Source organism: Dermacentor andersoni, chromosome 10 (assembly GCF_023375885.2).
Source record: "Dermacentor andersoni chromosome 10, qqDerAnde1_hic_scaffold, whole genome shotgun sequence".
Taxonomy (NCBI): domain Eukaryota; kingdom Metazoa; phylum Arthropoda; class Arachnida; order Ixodida; family Ixodidae; genus Dermacentor; species Dermacentor andersoni.
Window position 1 is genome coordinate 54,207,298 of NC_092823.1, and position 26,412 is coordinate 54,233,709.

At 50.8% G+C, this 26,412-nt stretch overlaps 1 protein-coding gene across 2 annotated transcripts; it reads right to left on the bottom strand.

Annotated features, from left to right (window-relative positions):
• Window positions 1-5,672: 5,672 nt before the first annotated feature.
• Window positions 5,673-26,192, bottom strand: LOC129380657 (uncharacterized). Of its 2 annotated transcripts, XM_055062345.2 has the most exons (4): window positions 24,992-26,192; window positions 23,256-24,253; window positions 12,660-13,624; window positions 5,673-6,776 (listed from the first exon to the last, which is right to left on the bottom strand). In XM_055062345.2, exons 1-4 carry the CDS (start codon window positions 25,780-25,782, stop codon window positions 6,345-6,347), a joined length of 3,186 nt encoding a protein of 1,061 aa, XP_054918320.2. In that variant the 5' UTR covers window positions 25,783-26,192; the 3' UTR covers window positions 5,673-6,344. The 2 variants fall into 2 exon arrangements, with proteins under 2 accessions (XP_054918320.2, XP_054918321.2); XM_055062346.2 differs by lacking the exons at window positions 23,256-24,253; window positions 24,992-26,192 and adding an exon at window positions 15,529-15,862.
• Window positions 26,193-26,412: the final 220 nt, after the last annotated feature.

The following is a 26,412-nucleotide window of genomic DNA, read 5'->3' on the forward strand; positions in this document are numbered from 1 at the left end:
GTTTTTCTTTCCTTTTTTCTCTTTTTCCTTTTTTTCTGTTTGTGTGCGTGCGGCAGCTGGTTGAACATTTGAATACATGTCTTATAGTCTGTATATCGTATCTTGTATTGTATACGTAGGACACTGTAGTGCATGTGCATATTTCTTTTGTATCTGGCTGTCTTGTACGAACGTATATGTAACATCCCTCCCTGTTATGACCCTCAACTGAGGGTTGACAGTATTTCTAAATAAATAAATAAATAAATAAATAATATTCTCTCCGCGACTGTACGTGCACCTACATTCAGTGGCGAGTGGGCAGTCATGATCGCTTGGTGTTCTACGCGATCAAAGGCTTTGGAGAGGTCCAAAGCCAAGACTGCCTTTGTGTGACCCGGGATAAGGGGGTGGAAAATGTCGTGCGTAAGTTGTAGCATGGCATCCTGCGCGGATAAATGGGGGCGGAAGCCCACCATGCTATGAGGGTAAAGGTCCTTTTCCGCCATGTGTTGTGTGAGTCTCGATAATACTACATGCTCGGAAATCTTTCCGAGGCATGAGGTTAGCGAGATCGGGCGAAGATTTTGGATTGTAAGTGGTTTGTTGGGTTCGGGTATGAAAATGACCTTCGCATGACGCCAGGACTGGGGGAGGGTGCCCTCCCTCCAGCACTGGTTGAAGTAGTCCGTAATCTGTGTGATGGATTGATCAGCCAGGTTACGAAGCATGGATTTGGTTACGTGGTCGGCGCCAGGTGCGGAGCTGGTACGGAGAGTCAGGAGGGCCGCTTTGACTTCCGTCTCCATTATGTCCGTGTCGAGTGTGGGGTTGGGCTGCCCTGTATAGGGAGGCAAGCGAGTCGGTGTGCCTGGGAAGGTGTAGGTTCTCTGAAGTGTGTCAGTGTTCTTTGAGGCTGTCAGGGTTGTCTATGTGTGCGTGGATGAGTCTTGTTACATGGTGCTGTGTTGCTGTTTTTGTCTGCGTCGGATCTGTAAGGTGGCGGAGGAGCTGCCAGGCCCGCTTGGTGGACAGGTTCCCAGCAATGCCGTCGCATATCTGGCCCCAGTTGGACCGGCAGAGCTCCTCAGAATGTTGTTGGATTTTGGTTTGCAGCGCGGCCAGCCGCTTTTTATGTGTCCTGTTTAGCTTATTCCTCTTCCACCGTTCTAGGAGGCTGTGATAGGCCTCCCAGAGGTGGGCGAGTCGGGTGTCTAATGTAGTGGTTTCTGTAGGGGTTTCAAGTATTTTTGTGTTGCGTTGGACGTAATCCTGGAGTGATTTCACCCAGGTGTCGATATCGGAAATAGGGGTATCAGAGCGGGCCGCCCGAGTGGTGCGGAGAGAGTCCCAGTTCATGACTTTGCGTGTCATGTAAGTGTGACGGGGTTGTTTGTATGGGACAGTGACCTGTATAATGTAATGATCACTGCCTAGTGTGTATTGTGTTCTGGTCCAGGTGACGCCTCGGAGAGAGTGGGTCAGCACCACGTCCGGGCTGGTGTCCATACTGACGCTATTGCCGATCCGAGTGGGCACCAGGAAGTTGTTGTGTACGGTGAGGTGGAGGTTCTGGATGAGCAGCCAGAGCCTGCGACCTCGGTGTGTTGTTGTTTTGTATCCCCAGTCTGTATGTTGACTGTTGAAGTCTCCGCCGACTAATAGGGGGCGCTTTCCTGCCAGCCGGTGGAACGATCGAAGTAGGGACTCTAGAGACGCCATCGGGTGTGATGGGAGGTGATAAATTTTGACAATAAATATGGATGGTAACGTGTGTTTATCGTGTATGATTTCAGTGATCACGCAGGGCGTCTCTGAAGCGATATGGTGTACCCTGTGAGAGAGAGAGAGAGAGAGAGAAGGGAAGACAGAAAGGCAGGGAGGTTAACTAGACTGTGTGTACCCTGTGAGTGATGCTGCGGTGTATGAGTGTGGACGCCCTGGGTTTGTCTGTGGCGTCCGAATGTACCGAGGTGTAGCTGGGAAGTGTTGCGCAATGTGCAGCGTCCTGGAGTAAAGGTATTTGGGGCTGAGGAGTGAGTGTGGGAAGTAAAAGCTGCAGAGGTGCACGCTTGCCCCGGAGGCCACGGCAATTCCAAGTTAGAATTTGTAGGTTATTATTTCCCCGCGCCGCCATACTGGAGCGTGGGGTTGCGGAGAGGGGGGGGGGGGGGGGGGGTTAGTTGCGTATGAATATTTGAGGTTTAATACCGCAAGGGCCAGGTGTGGCCAAAGAGCGCCAAGCTAATGTTAATGAGTTCGCAGTGTACTGATGGGTTCTGTGATCTGAATGTGCCGTAGCTATAAAGGGGCTTAAAAGAGTTGATGCAAATTCCATAAAATGTACGAATAATAAAATTATGGGAATGACAATTGGCGTGTGCTGTGAAGATTAAAATGCATTGAGAAATAATGATGTCATATATAAAATATGTGATTGTCTAGATGTATAAAATTGTCTAGAGCACTACTGCCTCACCGGGGCCCTTGAAACCCAAGGGCCTAGAGGCATGTGCTATACAGAGAATCTATCCTAGCGATAACCTCTGGAAAGAGGATGTGCTATGAAATGAATGGGCTTAGTTGCGTTTCCATTGGAATGTGTTGGTCAGGAGGGGTGAATTGTGTAGGCTGAAGGGTGGGTTGCGAGGGTATGGAAGGGTGCATTTGTATGAAGCGGTGTTCTATGTTTTCGAGCATCTTGTTAAGCACAACATCCATGCGTTGCTCTAATTTCTCCGTGAGGGTTTCTACAAGGTGAGTGAGTTTAGCCTCGAGGCGTGTTTCGAGTTCTTGTAGTTTACGATCGAATTTAGCCTCAAGCGCTGCAAGTTTGGCATCTATGTCTGTCAACTGAGAGGGTGGTATTTCCTGTGTGGTTCGCTGTTTTTTCGTGGGAGGTGTGCTAGGAGATTCCGTCTCGGGGGGTGGACTGGAGTTAGGAAGGCCTGATTGTGTCGGGGGTTGGGTGTGGACGAGGGAAGCAAGGCGACTTACCTCTTCCCTGAGGGCCCGGAGCTCCCGTTTCTGTTGTAGCGCTTCGGGAGGCTGGGTGAGCGAGGAGGGGGGGGGGGTATGTCTTCCGGCGGCTTGGTCGGCCAATGTGAGATGTCGAGCCTCCGAAGGGCGAGAAACTGTGCTACCGGAGCGTCGACGCGGGCTGGGACTGGATCGATGATGTTGACGATGTTCGGTCTGCTTCTGAGTGGACCGCGGCTGGCGTGTAGTAGGACTTCTTCGATTTGCTGCGCATCCGCTTGTTCCGTTCAGGTGTCCTCCACCGCAGAGAATGCATTGTGGAGCGCAGGTTGGGGGGCCCACTCTTTCATGAGTTTCGCCACATCTTGGGCGTCGGTGGGAGCGGGGCAGGGTACATACATCTGCTCGCTGTCCTGGTTTTCTGCAGTTCGCACAGGCGTCGATGTGTCCCCGGTAGATCGCGCATAGGTGGACACCGCCGCCATAGATAGATAGATAGATAGATAGATAGATAGATAGATAGATAGATAGATAGATAGATAGATAGATAGTACGAGGGAAGCAAGGCGACTTACCTCTTCCCTGAGGGCCCGATTTCCTCGCAACTGTTTCGTAGGCGAAGGTGGTAAGGATTCAGCGCGTTTTCCCCATACGTCGGGCATCAATGATGGGGACTTCGGAACTTCGGACCTGAAGGTCTGCGATGACCTCACTGGGGGTTTCATCCCAAAATGCGTTCGTGATCACTCCGCGCACCGCCCCAGCTAGTGGGGCGATGTGATAGCAGATTTTCGGTCGCGAAGTGCAATTTCCTTGAGATTGGCGAGTTTGAGGGCGGTCTCTTGGCACGTGGTGGCGATGGTGCACGTGTTCTTTGTGGGATGTACTCGGATCTGGATGTCTTGTTGGCCTTGTAGCTGCGCTGCTTGCATGATTGTGGCGAGTAGCGAGCGCGGTGAGATGTCGAGAAGCGCGAGCCCTCCCTGGGATCTGTAGACAATTTTGTAAGCGTCGGCAGGCAACGGCGCGAGTTGGCGACCTTTGAACGCTGCTGCTCTCGCAGCGCGCAGCTGTTCTTGGCGAGGCTGAAACGCGGGCGGCGATGGCGTCGTGGCGTTTGCGTTCTGTGGCGTCCCCATGCGGGATCCTGGGCATGAGGGAGACGATTTGGAGGCTCCGGTCGTGTGCCGACGGGACGCGTGCATGGGCAGGACATGCTTCCAGTCCCGGAGGCTGTATTCGGACGGGTTCAAGTCCTCTGCGGACACTGTGACCTGCATGCTGGAGTCTGGGAAGTGGCCGCGCGAGGCCTAGTACGGCGGCTGCACCGCTGCCAGAAAGGAAGGCTGACGGTTCAGCCGGAGAGCGTCGGATCTCCAAAAATGTGGGGTCCTCGGGAAGCTCTCACCTTGCTGCGTTGATTGAGGTAGGCAGTGGAGTTCCACGGCGGGTTCCCTCACCGCTGAACAGGTCTGTGTGCGGAGCCGATGCGGAGCGCGTCCGCCTTCGTAGTTGACATAGCGCCCTACGCAGCAGCGAGTGAATTGACCTTTTTGCTGAGTCTCCCGTCAACGCGAACTAAGCGTCGAAAGCACAGCGCATACGTAGGTACCCCCGCTAGCAGCACTCGGGGCACTTTGTCCACATCGCAGATCGCTTTTAAGACAAGGCGCACGCGCATGCGCGCCATGCGCTGTAGCCGCAAGAGTAACACCCCCCCCCCCCCCCCCCCGCCTCGGTGACTCGAGCGACGGAAGACTGGGCGCTTACTCCTCGCTTTCCTTCCCTTGGGCGCATTAGGTTGGGCTGCGATCGACGGGTGGCCCTTTCGTTTCACTCGCACCAAACAGCAACTGCGCGCGGCGAAGATATAATTGGCAATAAAAGTTACAGAACCGCTAGTTGCGGATTTTGCTCTCACCCCGGAAGAAGCGCTATAAACGCGACAAAACCGCCGTGGTTGCTCAGTCGGTATGGTGTTGGGCTTCTGAGCACGAGGTTGCGGGATCGAATCCCGGCCATGGCGGCCCCATCATGATGGGGGCGAAAACACCCATATACTTAGATTTAAGTGCACGTTAAAGAACCCCAGGTGGTAGAAATTTCCGGAGTCCTCCACTACGGCGTGCCTCATAATCAGAAAGGGGTTATTGCACGTTAAACTCCATAATTTAATTTTTAATGAGCGCGAGAAGGTACACGTGAACCTATAGCAACATGCATGCTCACGTGCCCAATTTCGAGCCTTCTCGCATTATTTCGCGTGTATAAGCTCTGGACACGTCGGCGCCTACGTGCAACAGAATTTGCTTGCCCCAGTGCAACGATCACTGTTGCTCGCAGACACCCGACGTGTCGGGTGCAAAGTCGCACATCATCTCGGAAAAATCAATTTCCTAAAGTACCACTTCTGACATACGGAGCGTTTGCGAAAAATTTACCGGCCACAGGCGTTATTTGGAAAGGCTCTTTGTGGACTATGCGTGGCGAGGCGATTATATTTTCGTAAGTTCGCTTATCTCGATTTATCTGGAAATTTTCTCCGGTTTTCATTACTTCGAGTTAACTGGATTTTACTACAGCCTGCACCCTGACACCCTCACACGTCGTCTGCTTCCCGTCACAGACCTGCGCAGACACGTAGTACCACATGCCTGCAAGGAGTGTGGAAGCAGGATATAGGAGGATGTTGACTGCAACGGTTACTCGTGTGCTTAGTAATCAAAGGACTACCGTTTATTGCAGCTACCGCCATCATCCCGCACTCCAAACGAAACTGGTGACTCCTGAAATCCGCTCTTTGACTAAGGCATAATTCAGCATGAGAGCGACGAATATGCGTGCACCAAATATCGCACGCACTGGAGAACACAACCCGGCGCGCAGCAACAATACGTGTAAGGACCTGCTAAATCTGCTCGCATTTAAACATGCAGTACCTTCAAGCCTTCAACAATCACAGCCCGCAAGGGGTGCTGTGCATGAGAGACCAACAAAATGAAGAAATTCTCCCTACAAATGGAGACGGCTTTCGAAAGCATGTGAAACTGCGCAACAGCGAGAAGGCGCTCCAGGAATACCAGCCATTCGTCCAGAATGTAAAAAGGCTGTCCCTAAAAAAGAAGCGATGCTGAAGCGTGACTTGCGGGCCAACTACGCAGTAAAATCTGGTCGCTGAATGGACGCTAATGCTTGAAAGTGGTATAACTATCGTGGCACGAAAAACTTCATCGAAACGTCCTTGAGGCACAGTTACTAATCGCTAAAGAAGGCGTAAGTGTGGTGCTATGTATGCACAGTTCACGTGGTTAAGTTTGAAATCACCATGTGCCCAAAGTTCAGATTGGGGCGCGGTTCAGTTTCTGTAATCCGCGGCTGCTCATTTCCTAAGGCAGGCACTGCTGTGTGACGAATTCCTCCTGAGAAGTGCAGCCGAAGGCGCCGCCGAACTCCGGCATGTTGTGCAGCGGGAGCAGGCAGTTGGCGCGCGGAGACAGCGGACTCGGGCTCTGGTCCGCGTCGCAGGAGAGCAGGCAGAAGCGGGCGAAGAACGCCGCCTGAGCCTCGGGCCACTGCTTCCGAAAGTTGTGGCCGGCCGCCGATCTGCCGTAGCTCGCCACCAGGGCGTCATACGCGAGCCGCAGGCCCTGGGCGCGGAGCACCATCTCGTGACGCTGCCGCTCGCCGCTGCCGCCGCTGACTTGGCGCTGCAGACCCAGGTGGCTGTGCAGCCGTTCCAGGCACGCGGCGCTGATTCGGTACTGACGCAGCGCTCCTCGAGTCCACCAGGCGTCGCTGTGTCGATGGGAGTCTCGTCTCTGCGAATAGGAACGTTGGCCCTTTCTTCAGAGCGGGCACCTGTCTGCAGCCGCGCTCACGTGAGTGCGACGCTAGCGTATCGAATTTCCCCCATGCGTGATGTCCTCATGCGATGCGCCGCCCACCACTACACAGGAAACGCGTCAACCCACGAGGAACGGCAGTACAGAACCAACTTGCGCCTGCGTTTAGCGAACGCATCTCTTGTGTGAGCGGGGAAGAGCAAACGCCGGGCAGAGAGAGCAAACGCCGGAATCTCCGCTTTTGCTCTCCCTCCCCTTGATGCGATTTGCTAGCCATTTTCATCAATTCTAATCAACCGACTACTACCCACATAACTTTTTCTTGTAATAAGCCGGCGTGGGGAAAACAAAACTAAGCCAAAGAAAACTGCCGCAGTTGCGCCCGAAAGGCGAAGCATCGAATGTGATAGTAAATTATTACACAGTTATACGAAGAAAGGGTAGCAGTGTCATCGGCCGTATAACCTTGAAAGCATCGCTCACTAACTAAATAACAGACATGGTGTCACGCGCGACACAGGCATGCATGAACAAATCTCACTTTATGACTGCGGAAAAACGCAGGCGTGAAGATGAGCGGCAGCAGCAGGGACCAAATTGCCCTTGGTGCTGCCTCTCCTTTCAACGCGAACTAAGCGGCAAGAACACAGCGCACACGAAGCCATCAGCCCTCGGCACGCCTTGACTCTGTACCCGCCGGAGACAGCTTTCAAGAAAGGGCACGCGCTGCCGCATGCAGACGCGCCGTGCGCAGCCGTAGCCGGAGTAGTACCGCTCCCCCCTGCTGCCTTGCCCGCGATGGAAGACGGCGCGCTTCCTTATCGCCTTCCTTCGCATGGATGTCCCATTTGATGATCGCTGTGTCTGAAGGGGTAACGTTCTGACAGGTGTTGTACAAGTCGCGGGTCGCTTTTTTTCGCCGCTAAGCTAGAGTAGTACCCCTCCTCCCGGCTGCCTTGCGCGCGATGGAGGGCGGCGCGCCTCCTTTTCGCCTTCCTTCAGTGCTCGCGCGAGGTGAAGCCACCACATTTTTCGGCTCACCCTCGAACGCAACCGCAGTATATTGCCAGCATGCGGCCGCGATATTAGGGCACTCGAACTTCATACGGAACAACACAGCGATGGCGACGGTGGACATGCGCCTGGAGTGTGCATATAATTGATATCTCAATAAAAAGAACACTACACATCAATTGTAAACAAAGTAGAATCTCTTTTGAAGAAACCAGATCAAAGGATGCTCACAGCTTACGAAGCTGCAAGCGGACACAGGCGCTGTGTTTACAGGAAGAAACCAATAAAGCGAAAACTTCCATTCACACACCCCCTCCCTGCACATTCAACAACCGCGACATAGTGTCTGATATAACAAACCCAAAAAATACTCACTTATAGCTGCGGCTAATTACGTTTGAATGAACTGCAGTAGAGAGTTCTAGCCTGTCCGCAATCGCAATTCCAGTTTACGGAATTCCAGTTTACAGTTTAGAATATTTGCTGAGTGATCGCGTTTTGGCGCCTATCTTTAACCACAGAGGACACAGATCCAATGTGGCAGTTATCAACCATGTTCTGTTTATCTGCAGCTTTAAAGAGTTCGGACGCGACATATTCATTGGCATGCAGTTCGTTTTCGTCGAGAACACCCACGCGAGAAAAAACTTGCGCACATAGGACGCACGTTTTGGGAATCCATGTGATGCAAAGCTTTCGTGAAGTGGTTAATTAAGTGCTATAAAACTGTTCGCACTGGGTAAAGGGTGTAGCAGCACAGCGAGTACCTACCCGTGCAGCAAATCGGCAAGACGTGGAAGCACCCACCATGTGGATCAGGTGAACCACGCGACCAGGGAATACAGTGTCTCGGGGATGGGCCCACTTTTCTTCACGCTATCTATTACTAAGGCGCTACCTCCAGGGGCGGCATACTTTACTAGGCGAGAAGCCAACTGAGCAGAGGCGCCAAATCTAAATAAATAATGCATAAAAAGGTTAGCTTTATTATAGAAATCATGCGCTTGAACATGTATATTTGTTGCTGTAAGAGCATTTATGTACTATTGGTTGTTTTATGGCACAATTTCGCAAAAATCATAGCCCGAAACCGGCACATTTGTAAAGGTAGTGTATAGATTAGGCTACATGTTAGCTGATTTAGGATAAGAGTGGTGTGCTGCGTATGAGCAATTCGACGTGGAAACAGCAACAGCAGAAGGAGCAGTAGCAACGTTCGTCAAAGTACAGAAACTTTGGTTTAGGTTGATTCGCTTTCAAAAAAGCATTCTTAACCCATTGCGGCGTCCGACGAAGCGCCACACGATGTGGATACTACCGTCCGCGGCTCCTGTAAGGCGGTAATCCGCGAACAGTAATACGTTCACAGATAAGCTCAACATCTCAAACAGGCAGTTTGAGCTTTTCCTTAAACGTACTACCACTTCAGAAATAGCTGGTTACCGGGGCCGTATACGCCGGCAACAGAGCCGGTAGCGATATCTCGTGACGCAGAGTTTAACGAGAATACACGCAAAGCCAATAGCAGTGACCTATTATAACTTGCCTAACTGCTGGTGTAAAGCTTCGGTGGCGTCGTAATCCTTAACTTTCCGTTATAGGCAGGTTGCGAACGTAGTTCCCGCGCCTACTAGGGCGCCCCTCGCGGCGGCGAGCGCAGAACCGGCAGGATACGACCGGCCCGCTTGCGTTCGGAAAGCCTGTATGTGCACTGTTTCGCGCGTAGCTGTTGCCTTTTCTGAGCAATGCCGAAGTGCAACCCGAGCTGTTGAGTAGTGGGCTGCAACAGCACGTACACCAACTCACGAGGAACAAAGTTTTACAGGTTTCCAAGCCGACCATATGAAGCAGAACGGCGTCAACACTGGATAGCGCTCGTCCGACGGCATAAAATTAAGCTGTTTTATGTTCCGGCGTTATGCCAAGTGCGTTATAACGCTGAATTCTTTGCTTTTACAGCAATGATGGCAGCAACGGGACACCTACAGTAAGTGGCGTAGCTAGGTCGTCTGGCACCCGGGGCCCATAGATCTTCTGTCCCCCCCCCTCCCCCGGGTTTATTGGAGGAAGGCGAGGATATCAACAATTTCTTTGTCTCCAGACGTATATGACCCCCCCCCCCTGCTACGCCACTGCCTGCAGTGCGTACCACGATATGCATCAAACAAAGTAGTTTGTTCCTACAATGTACGGCAGTAAAGCCGTGGAACTCTTTCCCAATCCTCTCCCATTCAAACAGCGCTAGGGCTTGCTGAGAGATTTGAGGAGGGGTTGCAGCCGGCTGAGCTGGCATACACTCTACTGCGCCCATGGCAGCATATCAACGAAGGTGCAGATGAGATCACCAAAATTTTTGACAACGTGGTTTATTGGAACCTCCTTTGCACGCACTGAAAAATCGCAACATAAAAGTATCGCACTTCCAGTAACTTGGGCGAAAATATTTTCCCAGCGTAGTCTAACACAACTGGTAAGTTCATCCCCTTTTTTTGTGTTTGGGGAGAGCAACGTTAGAATACCTCTGGTAGGTCTTACGAGTCGTTCATACACCCCACGTTCTTGGATGAGATGTTTTGGATTCGTATTTGCCGTCATGTATGTACAGGGAAACTACCGCGGCGTCCTTGCACTTCCTTGCGATGCCAGCACGGCCATCACAGCTCCCCGCTAGGATTTGTCTGCTGTCGCCGATCTTCAAGAATCAATTTCGCCTACAATTTCATGCGTCCACACCGTAGATAACGAAGTAAATTACGCTGAGCTTCATGCATCTCGCTGGTGCATTATTTTTCGTTTGCGGAATAAACCTAGCAGTCACTTCCGATCAGCGCGAGTTCAACACTTCCCTCACGTCGTAGACGTGCCCCACTTCAAATAGACGACTTCCTTTCCCTAAATTCCTTTCACGAAAAAAAGCTATGAAGATCTTGTAATTCCCCGAAACCCGGTTAAAATTAATATCGGCACGCTGTTTCGCGCCATCGCTATCGTTTGACACGACGCCAAACACGCAGTGCAGGCTGCTGACGCCGTGAGTAATCCTACCACATTCGCGCAACTATTCGTCAGATGGCGCTAGGGGTCGGAAAGACGGGGCGCCGCCTAGCACTTGCAACCTGCTCATACTTTCCTTTCGGAGAGAACCCTCGCGCCACACAAAAGCGTTTAAAAAGAGTCGTAGTCGGACAGAGAGTCACAAGGTGTCGCCACCAGCGCCGCCACGGATAGCTTCGGTAAGATGGAAATCAGCGAGCGGTCGCATTCGTTCACGGATAACTTAAACCCTTTACGACGACGTTCGTACCGACTCCTTCGCTGACAAAAGAACCGGTCCGACGACCTCCGCTATTGCTGTGGCCAACAGCGCCCCGACCGTGGCGTAGTTGAAGTGCGCCGGCACGCCGACCGGGTACAAGAACGGGGCCTGCTGGTACAGCGTGGGAACCACGACGGCCTTAGTGGACCACGAGTACGTCAGCTCGCCGCGCCGCTCCCAGAGCGGGACCACGAGCTCCTCTCGGGTCGGGGGACTGCGGAGGCGAACTCCGTGAACGAACGTCGTGACCTTGACGAAGAGCTCGACGAAGCTGGCGTTCCACTCGGCGAGGTCGTCGAACACTCGAGCGTAGCGGTTCGCGCCGTCGTTGATCGCCGCAGCCATCGACTGCGTTGTCGTAGACAATGACCATAAAAGCTTAGTTGTCAGGTCGACGGGTAGCGAGGACGTAACTTTTCGAATGAAAGTCGGAGCCGCATGCCGGATAACGTTTCGTTTTCATGAGTTGTGATCATCCTTCATGCCATGTTTAGAGTTTCTGGCTCGCCAAGGGAAATTGCATTTCAGCCCTCAAAATACATGCTGTAAGCTAAAAAAAAAGTTTTTAGACAGTCGGCAGCGCCTAGTGCAATGCACATGCCTGTCTTGCTTTCTCCGAACGAGAACTTATAAGCGTTATGCGCTCTTCTTAATGAAACTAGCTTACAGTGACTACGTGAGCACGAACCAATGAGCGCTTTGTGCTTCTTGTGCCCTTTCTTGTGTCAGTGTCTCTAAGCGCTAAATCCAAGTACACTACGAACAACCAATGAAGCTGTTCCTGTCCATTTGTTTTTCTTTCCTTTTGCCTTTTGCAGTTGTGTGCCAACTAATCCAACATCACACTTTCGTGGAAATGAGTCCAAATCATGCAATGACCTCCGTGATAAGGCACTCGCAATATAATTTAGGGGGCCATGGTCAAGCTCTGCAAGTCCAGTACGAAACGGTATCAGTGCTTTGCCAAAGTTTTCCGGAGCAGCAGGTACAGGCAAACGAGAATGGACCCTCATAACACTAAACTAACAACTGAACCATTGTTATCCTTAACGCAGGTATAAATTTGGTTTACATCAGTTGAACAAAAAGAAATAGGGACAGCAGAACAAATGCACAAAAATGTAATCTGCGCAAGCGTAATCTGCAAGTGTAATCTGCGTCTGAGTGAGTGAGTGAGTGAGTGAGTGAGTGAGTGAGTGAGTGAGTGAGTGAGTGAGTGAGTGAGTGAGTGAGTGAGTGAGTGAGTGAGTGAGTGAGTGAGTGAGTGAGTGAGTGAGTGAGTGAGTGAGTGAGTGAGTGAGTGAGTGAGTGTTGGGTTGACCATCCGGAAACAACGGTGAGGTTACGAGAGATGCAGTAGCAGAGAACCTACGGATAATTTTTATCCCATAGGGTTCTTTACAGCGCACCTAAATCTAACAACACAAACGTTTTCGCATTTCGCTCCCATCGAAATGCGGCCACCGCTGCCGGGGAATGGGACAGGCGACTTCCTGGTGTTTGTTAGAGTGACGAACGTTTGTACTTACCGACACATCTCGGGAGGTAACGACGAGTCCCACCGTCCTGATCTTCTCTTGGGCGGCCCGGCGCAACGACGTGGGGAGCCACTTGAACATGGCGGTGTCGGGCGATGTCTTTTTCAGTTGGTCGAACATGGCCTCGACGACGTCCTCAGTTCGGCGAAACTGTAGGGCGCTTGCCACGAACCGCGGCCACAAGGACGCCAAGGTCCTCTGCACAAGGGCAACGCAGTATCGCTCCTGGTCTTCGGGATCTAGGGACAGGCGGCTTCTGGACAGCTCCAGCGAGAGTATTTCGGCATCCAGATGCGAGGCCAGGTACAACGCGGTTTGCTGGATGCCGCCATTGGAGGTCATTTCGCGGAACGCCCACCGGAAGCCAGTTGCTTCATTGGCTATAGCGATGTCCGACAAGAACAAACCTTTCTTTCCAAAACGCACAAGCACATCTTGAACCTTTCCGGCCCATGCTGTCGCGTTCACGTCGGGGACGAGCTCGTCTAGAAACTCCTCCAAAGGCCCATTCACGTCGCCTTCTTCCGCACTTCGAGTGGAGTAGCGGTTGGCGTCAAGTGGGCCCTTGACGAGGTCGTCCATCTCCAGGATCGTGTTGAGGCCCTGGTCATCGTATTTCCCGACGCTTCGCAGACTGGACACCAGATCGCGGCGGTCACCGGTGGTCGTGAGTTTATGGAGCAGCGAAGTTCCGCTCGAAAGCCGCAGCACGGCGTCGCTGTCCTCGGTGAGCAGTTCGATGATGAGCACCGTGTGGAAACCGACGAGCAGCGACGTCCGCACCAGGAGCTCGACGAGCTTGTCGTAGCTGCTCGAGTCGCGGATCTCGGTCCATTTCAGCTGGCTCCGCGCCGACTCGAGCGTTGCAGCGAACGCGGCCGGGTCGGAACTCGCCGACGCGTATCGATGGCACTCCCGGTAGACGATGCGTGCCAGACGCAGATCTGCCGGAACATCTGCGACGGTGTTGTTTCAGGATACAAATCAGGACATGCAACGAAAGTTTAACAAAGAAATTATCTGCGCCTGAAACATGGGCTGGGTTAGTTTCCCGCGGTAAAAACGTTTTCACGAACCAGTCGGACCAGAAAGGCGATAGACAAACAACGGAGTTTTACCGAAGCAGTAAATCTGCGGGCAAAAAAAAAAAAGAAAGCCGAAATTTATCATGCGCCATTCCACTCTGTGACGGTGGATGACCGGCGAAGCTGTGTAGCACACGACAAAGAGGGGACACAGAATTTGGAACGAAGGTACGAACGCATATATTGTCTTGATTGGTGGTCATCGTCACGAAAGGAACGCACACATTTATTTGCATGCATTCCCGCCCATTCGCCTTATACATTCTTTATAGACATTGGTTATTACATTCGTGTTTTCATTTTGCGATATATTGAAGCAAAAAAGCCAGCCACATCCTAAAAAGAAATAGATACGATGATGGTCTTTCTAAAGTCATGAAACGAGTAATCGCTGTAAGTTGTTGTGCGGGCTGCTCCTTGCAAGTCTCGCAAGCACCAGGTGGGCATGACTTGGGCTGACAAACTGCACGCCTACTGACTGCAGGCTTGTCACAGGAAACGGCCGCGGAGGTCGTTGAAAGCCACATCAACGAGATCAAGGCCAGCGGTGATGAAGCGCAAGTTCCCAATGAACGGCTTTAAAGGAACCCAGCGCATCTGCAGTATGTTACAGTGGCTCTCCCATCGCCTGAGAAAGGTGGTAGCGTAATGCGGCGTCCCTGTTGTTCTGTCAGCACTGGTCAAGATCACACACGCGCGGGTTGCTGTAAAAGACAACGACAACCCGCGTGTGCCAAAAATAATGCTACGTCCTTTGTCGCGCGTAAGACTGACTTTGCTTAAAGTACGCCGCTTTCATGAAGCAAGTGCTGTATCGGCTATACAGGAGCCTGCTTCAATGACTGACTGAAAAACCAATTGACCAGTGGTCAAGGGATCGGTGGATCCCTTGATGGATCCTTGACGGATCCCTTGACGGTGGATCGGTGGATCAGAGCCGGCTACCAATTGCCTTTCTTTTTTTTTTTTTGAAGAGATGAAGAAAATTACACAGCAATGCGAAAGAAATATATCCTAAAAACAGGAGAAACTAGCAATCTTTGCCAGTTTCAAACTGGCATTCAAAGTGATAGCCAACGTTGCGCCGAAGAACCTCGGACGGAAGCTTGCAGTCCGCTCCGCTCAGACAGCTGCATGCACAAAGTTACACAGCAAAACAAAAGACAATTGGGGTTTTCCGCGCCCAAACCACTTTCTGATTATGCGGCACGCCGTAGGGGAGCATTCCGGAAATTTCGACCACCTGGGGTTCCTTAACGTGCACCTAAATCTAAGTACACGGGTGTTTTAGCATTTCGCACACGGGTGTTTTCGCATTTCGCAGCCACTGAGCAACCATGGCGGGTAACAAAAAACACAAAAATGCTGTCGTTTGTGCGAACAACGCCCAAGCAACAGATGGCAAAAGGCTGCCCTGCCTCAGGTGCAGAGCCGACTGAGCAGAGCCCCACGGTGCGTCCCTTTGACTTCGTCGTTTTTTCAACCTCCTTCCTCCCCTGCATCTGCAGTTCCTCCTCCTCCTCCTCCTCCTCCTCCTCATTCCTCCTCATTCTCCTCCTCCTCCTCATTTTTCAACATTTCCCCCCGCATCTGCTTGTCTTTGGAATAATGTCTAATGCCCCTTCCCAAAATTTGAGTTAAAACTTTACACTCTCCACTTTCCTCCTTCGCAATCCTTCGTTTATCCCTTACAGATGAGAAAAAAAATTCGGTCGGGGAGCTGACCGTTTAGTTATAGCATACTATCGCATTCCAAGAGAAAGCTTGTCCCTCACCTTCCGCCTTGTCTCGGCTCCGGAGAAACTCGCTGACCCTGGCCTCGGACGCCTCGACGCTGTCCCGGCGAAGGCTCCCGCCGCCCTCTCCGCGCGCGATCCACGAGTCGCAGACGTAGCCGTAAAAATCGCCGCACGCGTCCCCGCTGGCGTTGATCAGACTGGCCAGGTAGTTGCGCGCAGCGAGGCACTCGGCCGTCTCGCAGTCCAGGGGCGACGTTCCGGCCTTGGCGTAAAATATGAGCACCACGGCGGTGACCAGCAGCGAGAGCACGACCGCGCACACGCAGATCATGACGGCTTGCAGGAGATTCTGTTGACGCTCGTCGACCTCCGTCACGAACGACACGTTCATCGCTGCGCCCGCGAAGGGGACGAATGACGCCGCTGTCACAGTCGCGAAATCGCGCGATGCTCGAACAAGTTTGAATCACGCGCGGCGTGGCGCTAGCAGCAAACGTTAGAACCCGATTCAGCAGCGTCCGCAGTGCCAACGCAGTACAGTAAGAACACTGTAATATTTTTTTCTTGAGATAGCGCCTATGGAAGTTTAAGGTGAAGCGGGTGGCGATTGTAGGGTACCCACGGTAGCGCAGATTGGGCTGTTTCCATCGTGTTGGCAGAACCAGTTACGATTATTATCTAAGTTGATGCGATTCAAAATCAAGGCAGGGGCTGACAGGTGGAATTGCACACTGTGGTATAAAAGTTATCAACAGGGATAAGGTGCCTCAGAAAGGCTGGCCAGGAAGCCTTGCTCAGGCACCTTATCCCTGTTTAAAACCTTTCTTCCACATAAGTTGATGCGAAGCATTTCTGAATAGTATGAAGACGCAAATGCAGTGTGAAAGCTTTTTAACTAAATTACCACAATTCGGGTGATTCAAGTACTTTCTGGGGATCGTCTGTCGGTCTCTGTATCTCTGTATAAATATTTTGCCGCCAACTTGGGTTACAGTAGTACATGGTTTAATGGTTAGTGTATCGGGCTGCCGGTATGAGGAAACTGTATTCGAAATCATCTGAAAGTTGGGTGACGCGCATATGACATCGCGTATGTACTGCTCATCAGTGAACCCATTTCTCGCCAACTTGAATTAATGGTTATTTGGCCCTGCTTACCGTGTACAATCGTATTGTGTACAATGCGTATTATCATTGATTTCAACCTGTGCAAACATATGCGGGAGAAACTCGGGGGTTAACAAAGAAGCTCGAAAACAACTAAAGTATTGAGCAAATAGCGATTGAACGAGAAATATTAGGCATAACGTTAAGAGACAGGAAGAGAAATGTGGGAATCAGAGAGCAGCGCCTATAGCCGATAGGTTAGTCTACATTAAGAAAAAAAATGGAGCTTGTCAGGCCACGCTACTATGCGCAAGGGCAAATAACCGGTGTACCAAAAGTGTTACAGAATGGGTGCCAAATGAAGGTAATCGCAGTCGGGGACGGCAGAAAATTAGGTGGGGTGCTGAAATTAGAAAATCTGCAGGCGCAACCTGGAATCAAGAAGCGTAAGACAAGGGTAATCGGAGATCGTGTAAGAGGCCTTCGTCCTGCAGTGGACATAAAAGTAGGCTGATGACGGTCATGATAAAGGGCCGCTCTTCCTTAAGCCCTATTTACCTCCCTTAGAAACTAAGTATGCGTCGTACTTCAATAAACGTCTTTGATGTGAACAAGAATAACCTGGAGCTCTGAAGCGCTAAATTACCTGTGCGTAACGAGCTTTGACTGAAGTGATGTTTAAGCGGGCGCTTTATTATGCGCCTTAAGCGATCATTTCCCAATATATTACTTCCTGCCCGGGAAACAACCGACTAAATCCTGTAAAAACTTTTTAGAAAGAACATACTCCCTATATGAAAAAGTTTGTCGAGTTAGTTTCAGGTTTCAAATGGAATGCTGTGTTTGAAGCTAACAATTCTGACATCTCCAACAATAACATCTGACGTCTCCTGCAATAATATATAAAGTGTTTTCCCCTAAATCTTTGAAGAAAATGCAAAAGATTCGAAAACCGTTAATCACAGTAGAACTTCAAGAAAGGATCAAATTTCGAGATAGGTTTTTTAAGTGTTCTTAAATACACGAGAAGAAAGTGATTTCGTGACTACAAAAAGACGCGCAATACACAGAATAAGGACAAAGATAGCTAAATCGGAGTGCTATATTGATAAATTTCTTAGTCCTGCCGGTAACTTCAGATTTATATAAGAGAGATTCAAGGAAATAATAAATAAAACCCTAAAGAATAGTACGGCACAATTCCAGAAAACTGAGGCCACCCAGAAAGAGATTGCAAACTTGTTTAACAAGCACTTTCTTGTCGTGGGTGCCCCGTCAGAAGATTCTTCTCACATACCTTGCGAAAGTTATATTGCTCGAATGTCCTTTCCGCCAGTATTCTTATCTCCAACAAATAAACGGGAAGTTCATGACGTTATTATGTCCCTGTGGCCTGGATGAAGTCAGAACGAAACTGCTGAAAGCTGTGAGTGGCAGCTTCAGTTCGACTGGCACACATCTGTAACGTCATGATAATGACAGGCAAATTTCCTAACAAAATAAAGAAGCTAAAGTGACGGCTCTTCACAAAGGAGGATTATTTGATGATTTAGATTACTGTAGGCCAATCTCTATCCCCTCTGTATTATCAAAGATTGCAACGGTACCACTAATAAAAGAACAACAGGGTTCTCAATAGCTCACAATATAATACCAGAAGAGGAATACAGAATGTAAAAGCATAAATTTGTAGAGAAAGTCCTCCTTCTGATTAAGTAGCAGTTACACGAAGTAACGATAGTAGTATTATCGGCCGTAGAAGCTTGGAGACATTCGCTTACTAACTGAATTAACAATCATGGTGTCAGCGTGCACAGGCAAAAACATGAACCAATCACACTCGATGACCGCGGACGCTCGCTGTCAAAACGCGGGCGTGAGCAAGCGCGGCGGCAGCAGCGAGCTAAGTGACCTTCGTGCTGTGTATCCCTTCAATGGAAACAGCGGCAAGTGAACAGCGCGCACAAAGGTATGAGCCGTTTGCCGATCGCTTTAGAGATATGGATCGCGAGACCGCGCGCCGCCGCGCAAAGTACGTATTGATGGCGGAGTAGAAGCCCCCTCCCTTCCCTCCCTCGCTACCTCCCAACCTCCTCGCTTTCGCGTGCGAGATTGAGCCGCGATCGTCAGTTCTCCTTTCGCCGGATCGCGAAATACGCCATTGCGGCCGGAGCCTAACGCGGCCCCCCGCCCCATTTCCCTCCGATCCCCCGTGGCCTATCACGCGACGGAAGACTGCGCGTTTGCTTTCCGGAAGCCTTCCTCCCTCACAACCTAAAGCCCCTCAATTTCCCAAAGTAGCGCCATTCACTTCCCTTCTCCTCCGCTCGGCGGGACCTCGACGGTGGCGCCGCCGGTGCTGGGCCTGCCGTGGCAGACGACAGCTAACACGCTACGGGAGGAAATCCGTGGAAAAGCTTGTTCGAGCCCTGCGGAGCAGTTTTTTCACTAGAGATCTTGCTTCCTCAGTTGGTAACTGGCCTTAAAAATGTGTTGGAATTGTGGAAGAAATAGAGAACAGGACTATTATTCAAGGCGTATTTAAGGCCTAAAGTGCGCGCAAGTTGAGAGTTCGTGTTGCTGAAACACGACGCAAGCACGCGGCGTGCTCAAACATGCTCGTAATTACCAATGTTTCAGGTTTTGACAGCGTGAAAGCATGTGTACGTGGTTTCGTAAGTTCATTTACGTACCTGCAGGATACTTTTCGGCCGGCGCGTGAGAGATTCCGACTGTCTGCGGTCAGCAACGCCTGGCAACAGGGCCGCTTTTTTCATTGCGGGGTGCTTTGGTAATCGTGACGGTATATTGTTTCTTTTTTTACAAGTACTGCTCCAGGAGTGCACATGTAACAGCTAACGGAGGCCTCTGAAGAGCACGTGACATTGCAGTAAAGCAGGCGGCGCAGGGAGTCATCGCATACAAAATTGGCTGTCCGCTATAGCGGACAGCCTATCTTATACTCCCATGGCATGCACAGGCTTCGGCGAGCCCCATCCAGCCCTGGTTCCAGCCTTGGTACTCCCGTTGTAGCTTTCGTGCCCTGGAGGAGCCGTCAATAGTACGAAATAATGACACGTTGTTACAACTAGTAAATAACATTTATTGGAGAAATACAATCACGCTGAGGCGCCAACTTCTAAAGCAGCGCTAGCACGCCCGCGCGAGAATTATGAAACGCCAACGAGGAATTTACCAGCCCACGTACGGCTCTACGATCAAAGTGCACGTTAAACATCCCCTAGACATCCGGATCCATCCACTACGACCTCCACCATAGCTTTAGTCGCTTCGGGACGTTGAAAACGTTAATCACCACAAACCAAATCAATACATGCGGGCGTACATTCGAAGCTAAAACACTGCATCCATAAGTCATAGTCAGCTATTCAAAAGCGTCGAGAATGTGCTAACTTCTGGTGGAGCTCAAAGCACACCCAGAATAAAGTCGCTTCTATGTCTCAGGCCGGCTGCAGATGCGTGCACTTTCACCGCAAGACGAAACTACACGAAACAATGAGAGCACACTCGAAGAAAAAAAGTCAACTTCAACGCGCTAAAAACCACGCAGAGCATGAACACATACACTTTTTCGAAGCGGAAGGTGTCAACTAGCCTCAAAAGAAGAGGTTGTGGGGAGCCGTGGCACCTACTTCACGAAGCCATGCGTTCTTTGCCACTTCCTCGAAGTCAACCCGCCCGATCCTGTGAATCAACACATTTCTTTTAGCGTTGCGCCCGCCGGATGGCAAAGCAAAAAGCTTTTTGCCCTCGCTGTGTCTAGTGCGGCAACCGAAGGCGCAGCAGCACGGCATCGCAATTAAGTCCTCGGCCCTAACACATTCTATTACGCTAACGCATTCCGTCAGTCCGCCTGCCGTACTTTCGTCGCGCAGGCCCAACAATGGAGGTCGGAGCGCGCTGGAAAGAAAAAAAAATATACAAAAGCGCGGCGCCTGCTTCCACGTGACACAGATTGGCCAATGGGGGAGCAGAGGAGGCTGGGGAGACAGGAGGCGTGGAGGAGGAAAGCCAGGGTGAGCGGGGTGGCGGAAACATCTAAGGATGGCGCTACTTTTGAAAAATTGAGGGGTTTTATCGCAACCGCTAGATTTAGCCGCAATGGTCGGCTCCCTTCGCGTGCTTTCACTCCCACTTACAGCATACGGCGCGCAAAAACGGTGTTATCGCCCTTGGACTTTATGTGGAACATCACGGCGACGGCAGAAATGCGTCTGCAGTGTCAGTATAATTGCTACAGCAATAAAAGCGACAGAACTACTAGTTTTTAGCGAATTTCGCTCTCATCCCTGACGAAGCGCAATAAGTGCAAGAAGATAGACGTGACCTCCACAACATGCATGCTCACGTGCGCAGTTTCGAGCCCTGTCACGATATTTCGCGTGTAGAAGTTTTGGACACGTCCGTGCCTACGTGCTACAGCATTTGCTTGCCACTGTGCAAAGATCGCTGTTGCTCGCCGACGCCCGACGTGTCGTGTGCCGGGTCGCACAATATCTCGCAAAAATTTATTTCCGAGAGTACCACTTTGATATATTGACCGATTGCGAAAAATTGACCGACCACAGGTGCTTTTTGGAAAGGCTCTTTGTTGACAATGCCCGGAAATTCATGAGTTTGTACGGAACATCATGGCGAATCACTGGTATGCGCTGCTATTCAATATACTTGCTTACCCCAAATTAGATCACTGGGTAAGTGACACACTTCAATGAACATCTTTGATCTCAATTTGGGTCACCGGGTATGTGGAACTGGCTATGTGCCGCTCTTCCATTAAGGCTCTTTAACAATAACTAGAGTCACCGGTATGGGCTGCTCCTCAATAAACCTTACTCACCCCAACTTGGATCCCTGGGTATGCGACACACTTAATGAACATCTTTAACGTCAATTTGGGTGACTGTGTATGGAGAACTACGTGTGTCCAACTGGGTAATTTCCGCTCCTCAATAAACCTCTTTAACACTAACTTAGGCCACTGAGTGTGTGCTACCGGATATGTGCCCCGAGGTATGTGGCGCATTTAAATAAACCTGTTATATGCCAACTTGTGTCACTGGGTATGTGCCGCTCTTGAATTACAAAAAAAAATATATTTCTCGGGTGTTGGGCGGAGTCGAACCTGCGTCATAGATATTCAGACACCCTTGTATAAAACATTCACACACGCGCCACGCGGGCACTTTATTGCGGCGGCGCTAGGTGGCGCCATGTGTCCAGAGGGAATTGCGAGAGAGCAACCTGGCTGCACTACGCGCCTCACACGTGACGTGTTTCGGCGGTCGCAATATGTTTTGTCGATACGATGCTTCAATGCTAATACCAGTAATGTCAAGATTCGTCGTTATATGGGTTCTGCCGCATTTTTTAACTTTTATCCATTTGCGCTATATTCTTTTTTTTTCTTTTATGTAGCAGGTGGTGACCGATTAGGGGTCCCCATGTTGTGTGACACTCCGAGGTCTACTGCACCGCTACAGCACTAAGCTAGTGACGCGACGCTACGTCACCCGGACTGCATATTTTATGCGATTAGCATTCTTAAAGTACTTCATCAACTTTCATTGGACTTTCTATCTATCTATCTATCTATCTATCTATCTATCTATCTATCTATCTATCTATCTATCTATCTATCTATCTATCTATCTATCTATCTATCTGTGCTTCTAACCGTTTCGCCCCAACTTGAGTACTAGGAGTGGGTACACTCCCACAACGATAACCTTATTCTCCCTTGCTTGAGTTTCCTTTCTCGAAAACTAAGTGCACGCTAGTTTGCTGTCGAGAAAGCTGTGTCACGCTGATAACGTGCAAGCCGTACGTGACTTGGAAGTGCCGGGCTCGCTACGTTAAAGAAAGGAAATGCGGGCACGACACATGACAGTTATTGTTGTGGGACAAGATACAACATAAATCGTGTAAACTTTTTAAGACTGCAAGTTCACGGTCTATTGGGTAGCCCATCAGGCTACCTGTTGTATTTAATTTGCAGGGACGACATGGCCACAATGAGAACATGACCGGGGTTGTTGGAGAAGTATGGGAGAGGCCTTTGCCCTGCAGTGGGCGTAACCAGGCTGATGATGGATGATGGAGGCTACCTGTCGTACCAAGATAGATAGATAGATAGACAGACAGACAGACAGACAGACAGACAGACAGACAGACAGACAGACAGACAGACAGACAGACAGACAGACAGACAGACAGTGCCTCGAAACTGCATGAACTACCCTAAGTATCCTAATTGCACTGAAAGAAATGGCACAACATGAATGTAGATATTAAAATTGCACTTAGCCAAAATGTGCAAGGCACGATGTCCGTAAAATGTTTGCAAATGTCGGCCTCTTCTAGCTGACCTCCAACGTAGGGCCGGTGAGGCGCGACACGAGAAACAAATGAGTCGGAGTACTAGTTCAGATAAACACCGCAAAGTGGGTGAGCCATTCGACTGAGCTATACGCCAGGTAACTTTTATAACGCTTCATAATTAACTTTCAGAGCAAATTCGGGGCTCCGACGCAGGCGGGGTGTCTGGCTCTTCTCATGACAACAGTTTTGGAACTCCCTTATTTCAAAGCTCCTTCAGCCATTTTTGCACGGCATACGAACAGCGTTTTACTCACCATAAAATGACCATTGACCCGTGGAGCCGATGGCAGCCTTCCCTTGAGCATCCACGGGGGACGCCAGGTGCGTTTCGTTGGCCGGCCCTGTAGATATCCCCGTGTCGTCTGCCTTACCCTCCTTCGGCACACCTCGCTTTTGTTCATCGAGTCTTCTGCGATCCGTTTGCGCTAACTCCGGTGGCTGATGATGCGGTTCTTCCCGGCGGGCTGGTGGCTGGTGCGTTTGCTGATCCACGGCAGCCTTCCCGCCTCCGGCCACGTCCTTGTCTCGGCTCGCCATCTTGTCGTCCTCGCTGCTAGACGTCGCAGACGGGGCGGCGCACTGGACCTTCAACGGAGCCGAAGCATAGGCCGCCGCATCGGTGGCCTTCCCGTTACGCGACGTATGTGGAACGAAAACTTCCTGGTTCACTGCAGGAATGGCAATGCCAACCGCGGCGGCGACCGAACAAGACGGGTAGTTTTGAGATCTGGTCGTCGAGGCAGCAATCGTTGTGTCCGGTGGTTTGCTATGTGGAGCCAGCGCCGAACTTGGCGCCTTGGAAATCACCTCCTCCTCTCCCGGTGCATGAGCAGGAGCTTGGCCATGGCTCACCGCCGCTACAGCTGGACCATCAGATGCCGTGCTTGTGGAAACCCGTCTTGAGAAATCCCGTCTGCTCGAGGAAGCCCGTCTTTTGTGGGATCTAGACGACGCATGGTCCTTGGACGCCGTCACGCCAGGCATTGTTGTCGATGACGAAGACTGGTGGCTTTCCTTCGTGGAGGCAGGCTCAACTGTTGTCCCGGTGATCTTAGCAGTCACGGGCGCCGGGGCAGCAGGTCCGACTTCGTCCTGTGGCTCGGACACTGCAGCTCCTAGTGCACACGGTCCAGTTGTCGAAGCCGTCGATGCTCTACGTGTCGCTTCTGAAAAGCTGCTTGTTCTGGGCTTGGCATGACCTTTCTCGGCCTGTGTTTTGGCGTTCGCGTCCTTCTCGGGCTGGCCCTTGGATCTGGTGAAAGAAGAAAGATCGTTTTTCAGATCCAAAGATTTTATATTGTTCAGTGTATTAGACCTGGCGATAAACCTGGCGAGATTGCCAGAATAAATGCATTAGATGTCTGAGTACAGGAAGCAAATAGATGACAAAGAAAAAGTACTATTAAATAACGTGAAAGCTTGTACCTGCATATTCCAATACACTAACAGAAATACCCTTGCTAAAGCGCTTCATGACTAGCGTGTAGTGACACATGACCATTCGCGTCCTAACCACACTCGGCTGTGGAACTTTGCCTATCACGAACAGAGCCAGCCCTCTCCTCAAATAGTGAGCAATAAGTCTTGGTGCATAAAGGAGAGTACGGTAGCCGTTACATTTAAGTGATTTCTTTTGAAGGTAACTAATTAGGAGCAGGAAGAAAGTTTTCAGCGCAAGAAAAAGACAACGACTGTCGGCACACACATCAAAACAGAACCAGCGTCGATTTAGACTTGTAAGTCAGCGCTGGTCCTGTTTTGATTAGTGTTCCTTCAATACTCGATTGTGTTCTTTTTTCATTTTTTACGTTGCAAACTTCGTTCATAAAGAACCAACTAGGCTACTCTCATGTTCTTCTAAGCTCAGAAATCAAAACATCTTAACGCATGCACGAAACCACGGAACCAACTTGAAAATACAGCTCTATTGTCTCTAACAGGTTTTAGCGCCTACCACTGTGTAACATACTGTCTATATGCCGGCCCTCACCTGGCTACATAGGAGCTTGGCCTCGGTTCCGTGTGACCAGCCGCCGCACTATGTTCAGCTTCGGTCACCGGCAGTCCAGTTGCCGAAGCCGTTGCTGTCCAGCGAGTCTTTCCCGAAGAGCTGCTCGTTCCAGGTTTGGTAGCATCTTTCTCAGCGTGTGCGTCAGCAGTCGCTTCCTGTTTGGCTCCTTCGTGTATGGTCCGTTTGCTCTTCGAGGATGAGGATGAGGACGACGACGACGACGACAACGAGGTTTTAAAAGTAGTACTTTGACGCTTGTTGTTGTTCCTCTCTGTGGACCGGCGAAGCGACATCAATTCCGCAGGCGCCACTATAACATTGCCTTTTAGGTCCGGGGAAGTCGCGCCGCCATCCGCGACATTTGGCCCCTTCTTTGAGTGACGCGAGGAAGGAATTTCCAAAACGGACCCAGCAGACATTCTCCTCGCGCCTCCGCTGCCTTCGTTGAGGCTACCGACAGGTGAGCTGCGTCGCCTGGACACTTCCCCGAACTTCGCGCCTCCGCTGCTTTCCCTGAGGCTACGAACCGATGAGCTGCGCCGCCTGGAATATTCCGGATGGGTAGTGACGCCGGAAGTGGAGGCGCCCTCTGTCTCAGGTTGCTGTCCATCGTCGAAACTGAGTTTATTCGGTGGGCTGATGACGCGTACTTCTGGTTCGGGCACTATGGACGCCCTCATTGCCACGGCTCTGGCTGAGGGCTGCTTCTGGCTCTTGTGAAGCGAAGACTTCCGGCGCTTGCTGCCCGCGTCGGCGCCCTGGTCTTCCATGTATGCGACGAAGCCAACTGTGCTCTGGAGCGCACAAAACCAGACCGGGAACACGGCACGAGAAGAGGTTCCTCGCGAAGAACGCGTGAGAACGTGCAGTGCACTGGCTGGTGTTGTTGATGATGATGGTGGTGGTTATCCCAAACGCTGCCACATGCAAGTAATAAATGAGCGGTCAAGAATTGGCCGCTAGAGCGAAAAGAAATAAGAGCGATAAAGCATTCAGTAGTACTGTTCTCTGTGATAGCCGTCTTCTTGGTTCTCAGAATGACCTCTACACTGCACTTTGTGTTGCAACTGGTTGATTATATTCAGTGCGTGGCCTTCAATATGAATGACGCCCAGGGGTCACACCACTACCTCTCCGAGGCCAGTCACTGAGAAGTAGAAGCTCATGAGGCTGCTAAGCAAAATTCAGTAGCGGGCTTGAGTGTTCGTTAGGCAGAATGCTAGAGAAGTCCCGGGCCAGCGCTGATGTCCAGAAAAGTAGTACACCTCCACTGTGAGCTGATAGACCAAGGATATGCAGTGTTTTTAAAGTGGAGCTTTCTTTGCCTCTTTCTCCAGCTTTCCCACTGCTGCTGACTGCTTTTTTACCGATTAGCTCTTGCCCAATGCATGGGTCGTACT

What these genes read in the sequence shown, in the direction of transcription:
- LOC129380657 (XM_055062345.2), bottom strand. Translation starts at nt 25,782, where the DNA reads ATGGAAGACCAGGGCGCCGACGCGGGCAGCAAGCGCCGGAAGTCTTCG. An exon ending in GGGTCAATGGTCATTTTATG is followed by an intron (nt 13,625 to 23,255) that starts GTGAGTAAAACG and finishes ACACCGTCGCAG; the next exon opens with ATGTTCCGGCAGATCTGCGT. An exon ending in TTACCTCCCGAGATGTGTCG is followed by an intron (nt 6,777 to 12,659) that starts GTAAGTACAAAC and finishes TCCTATTCGCAG; the next exon opens with AGACGAGACTCCCATCGACA.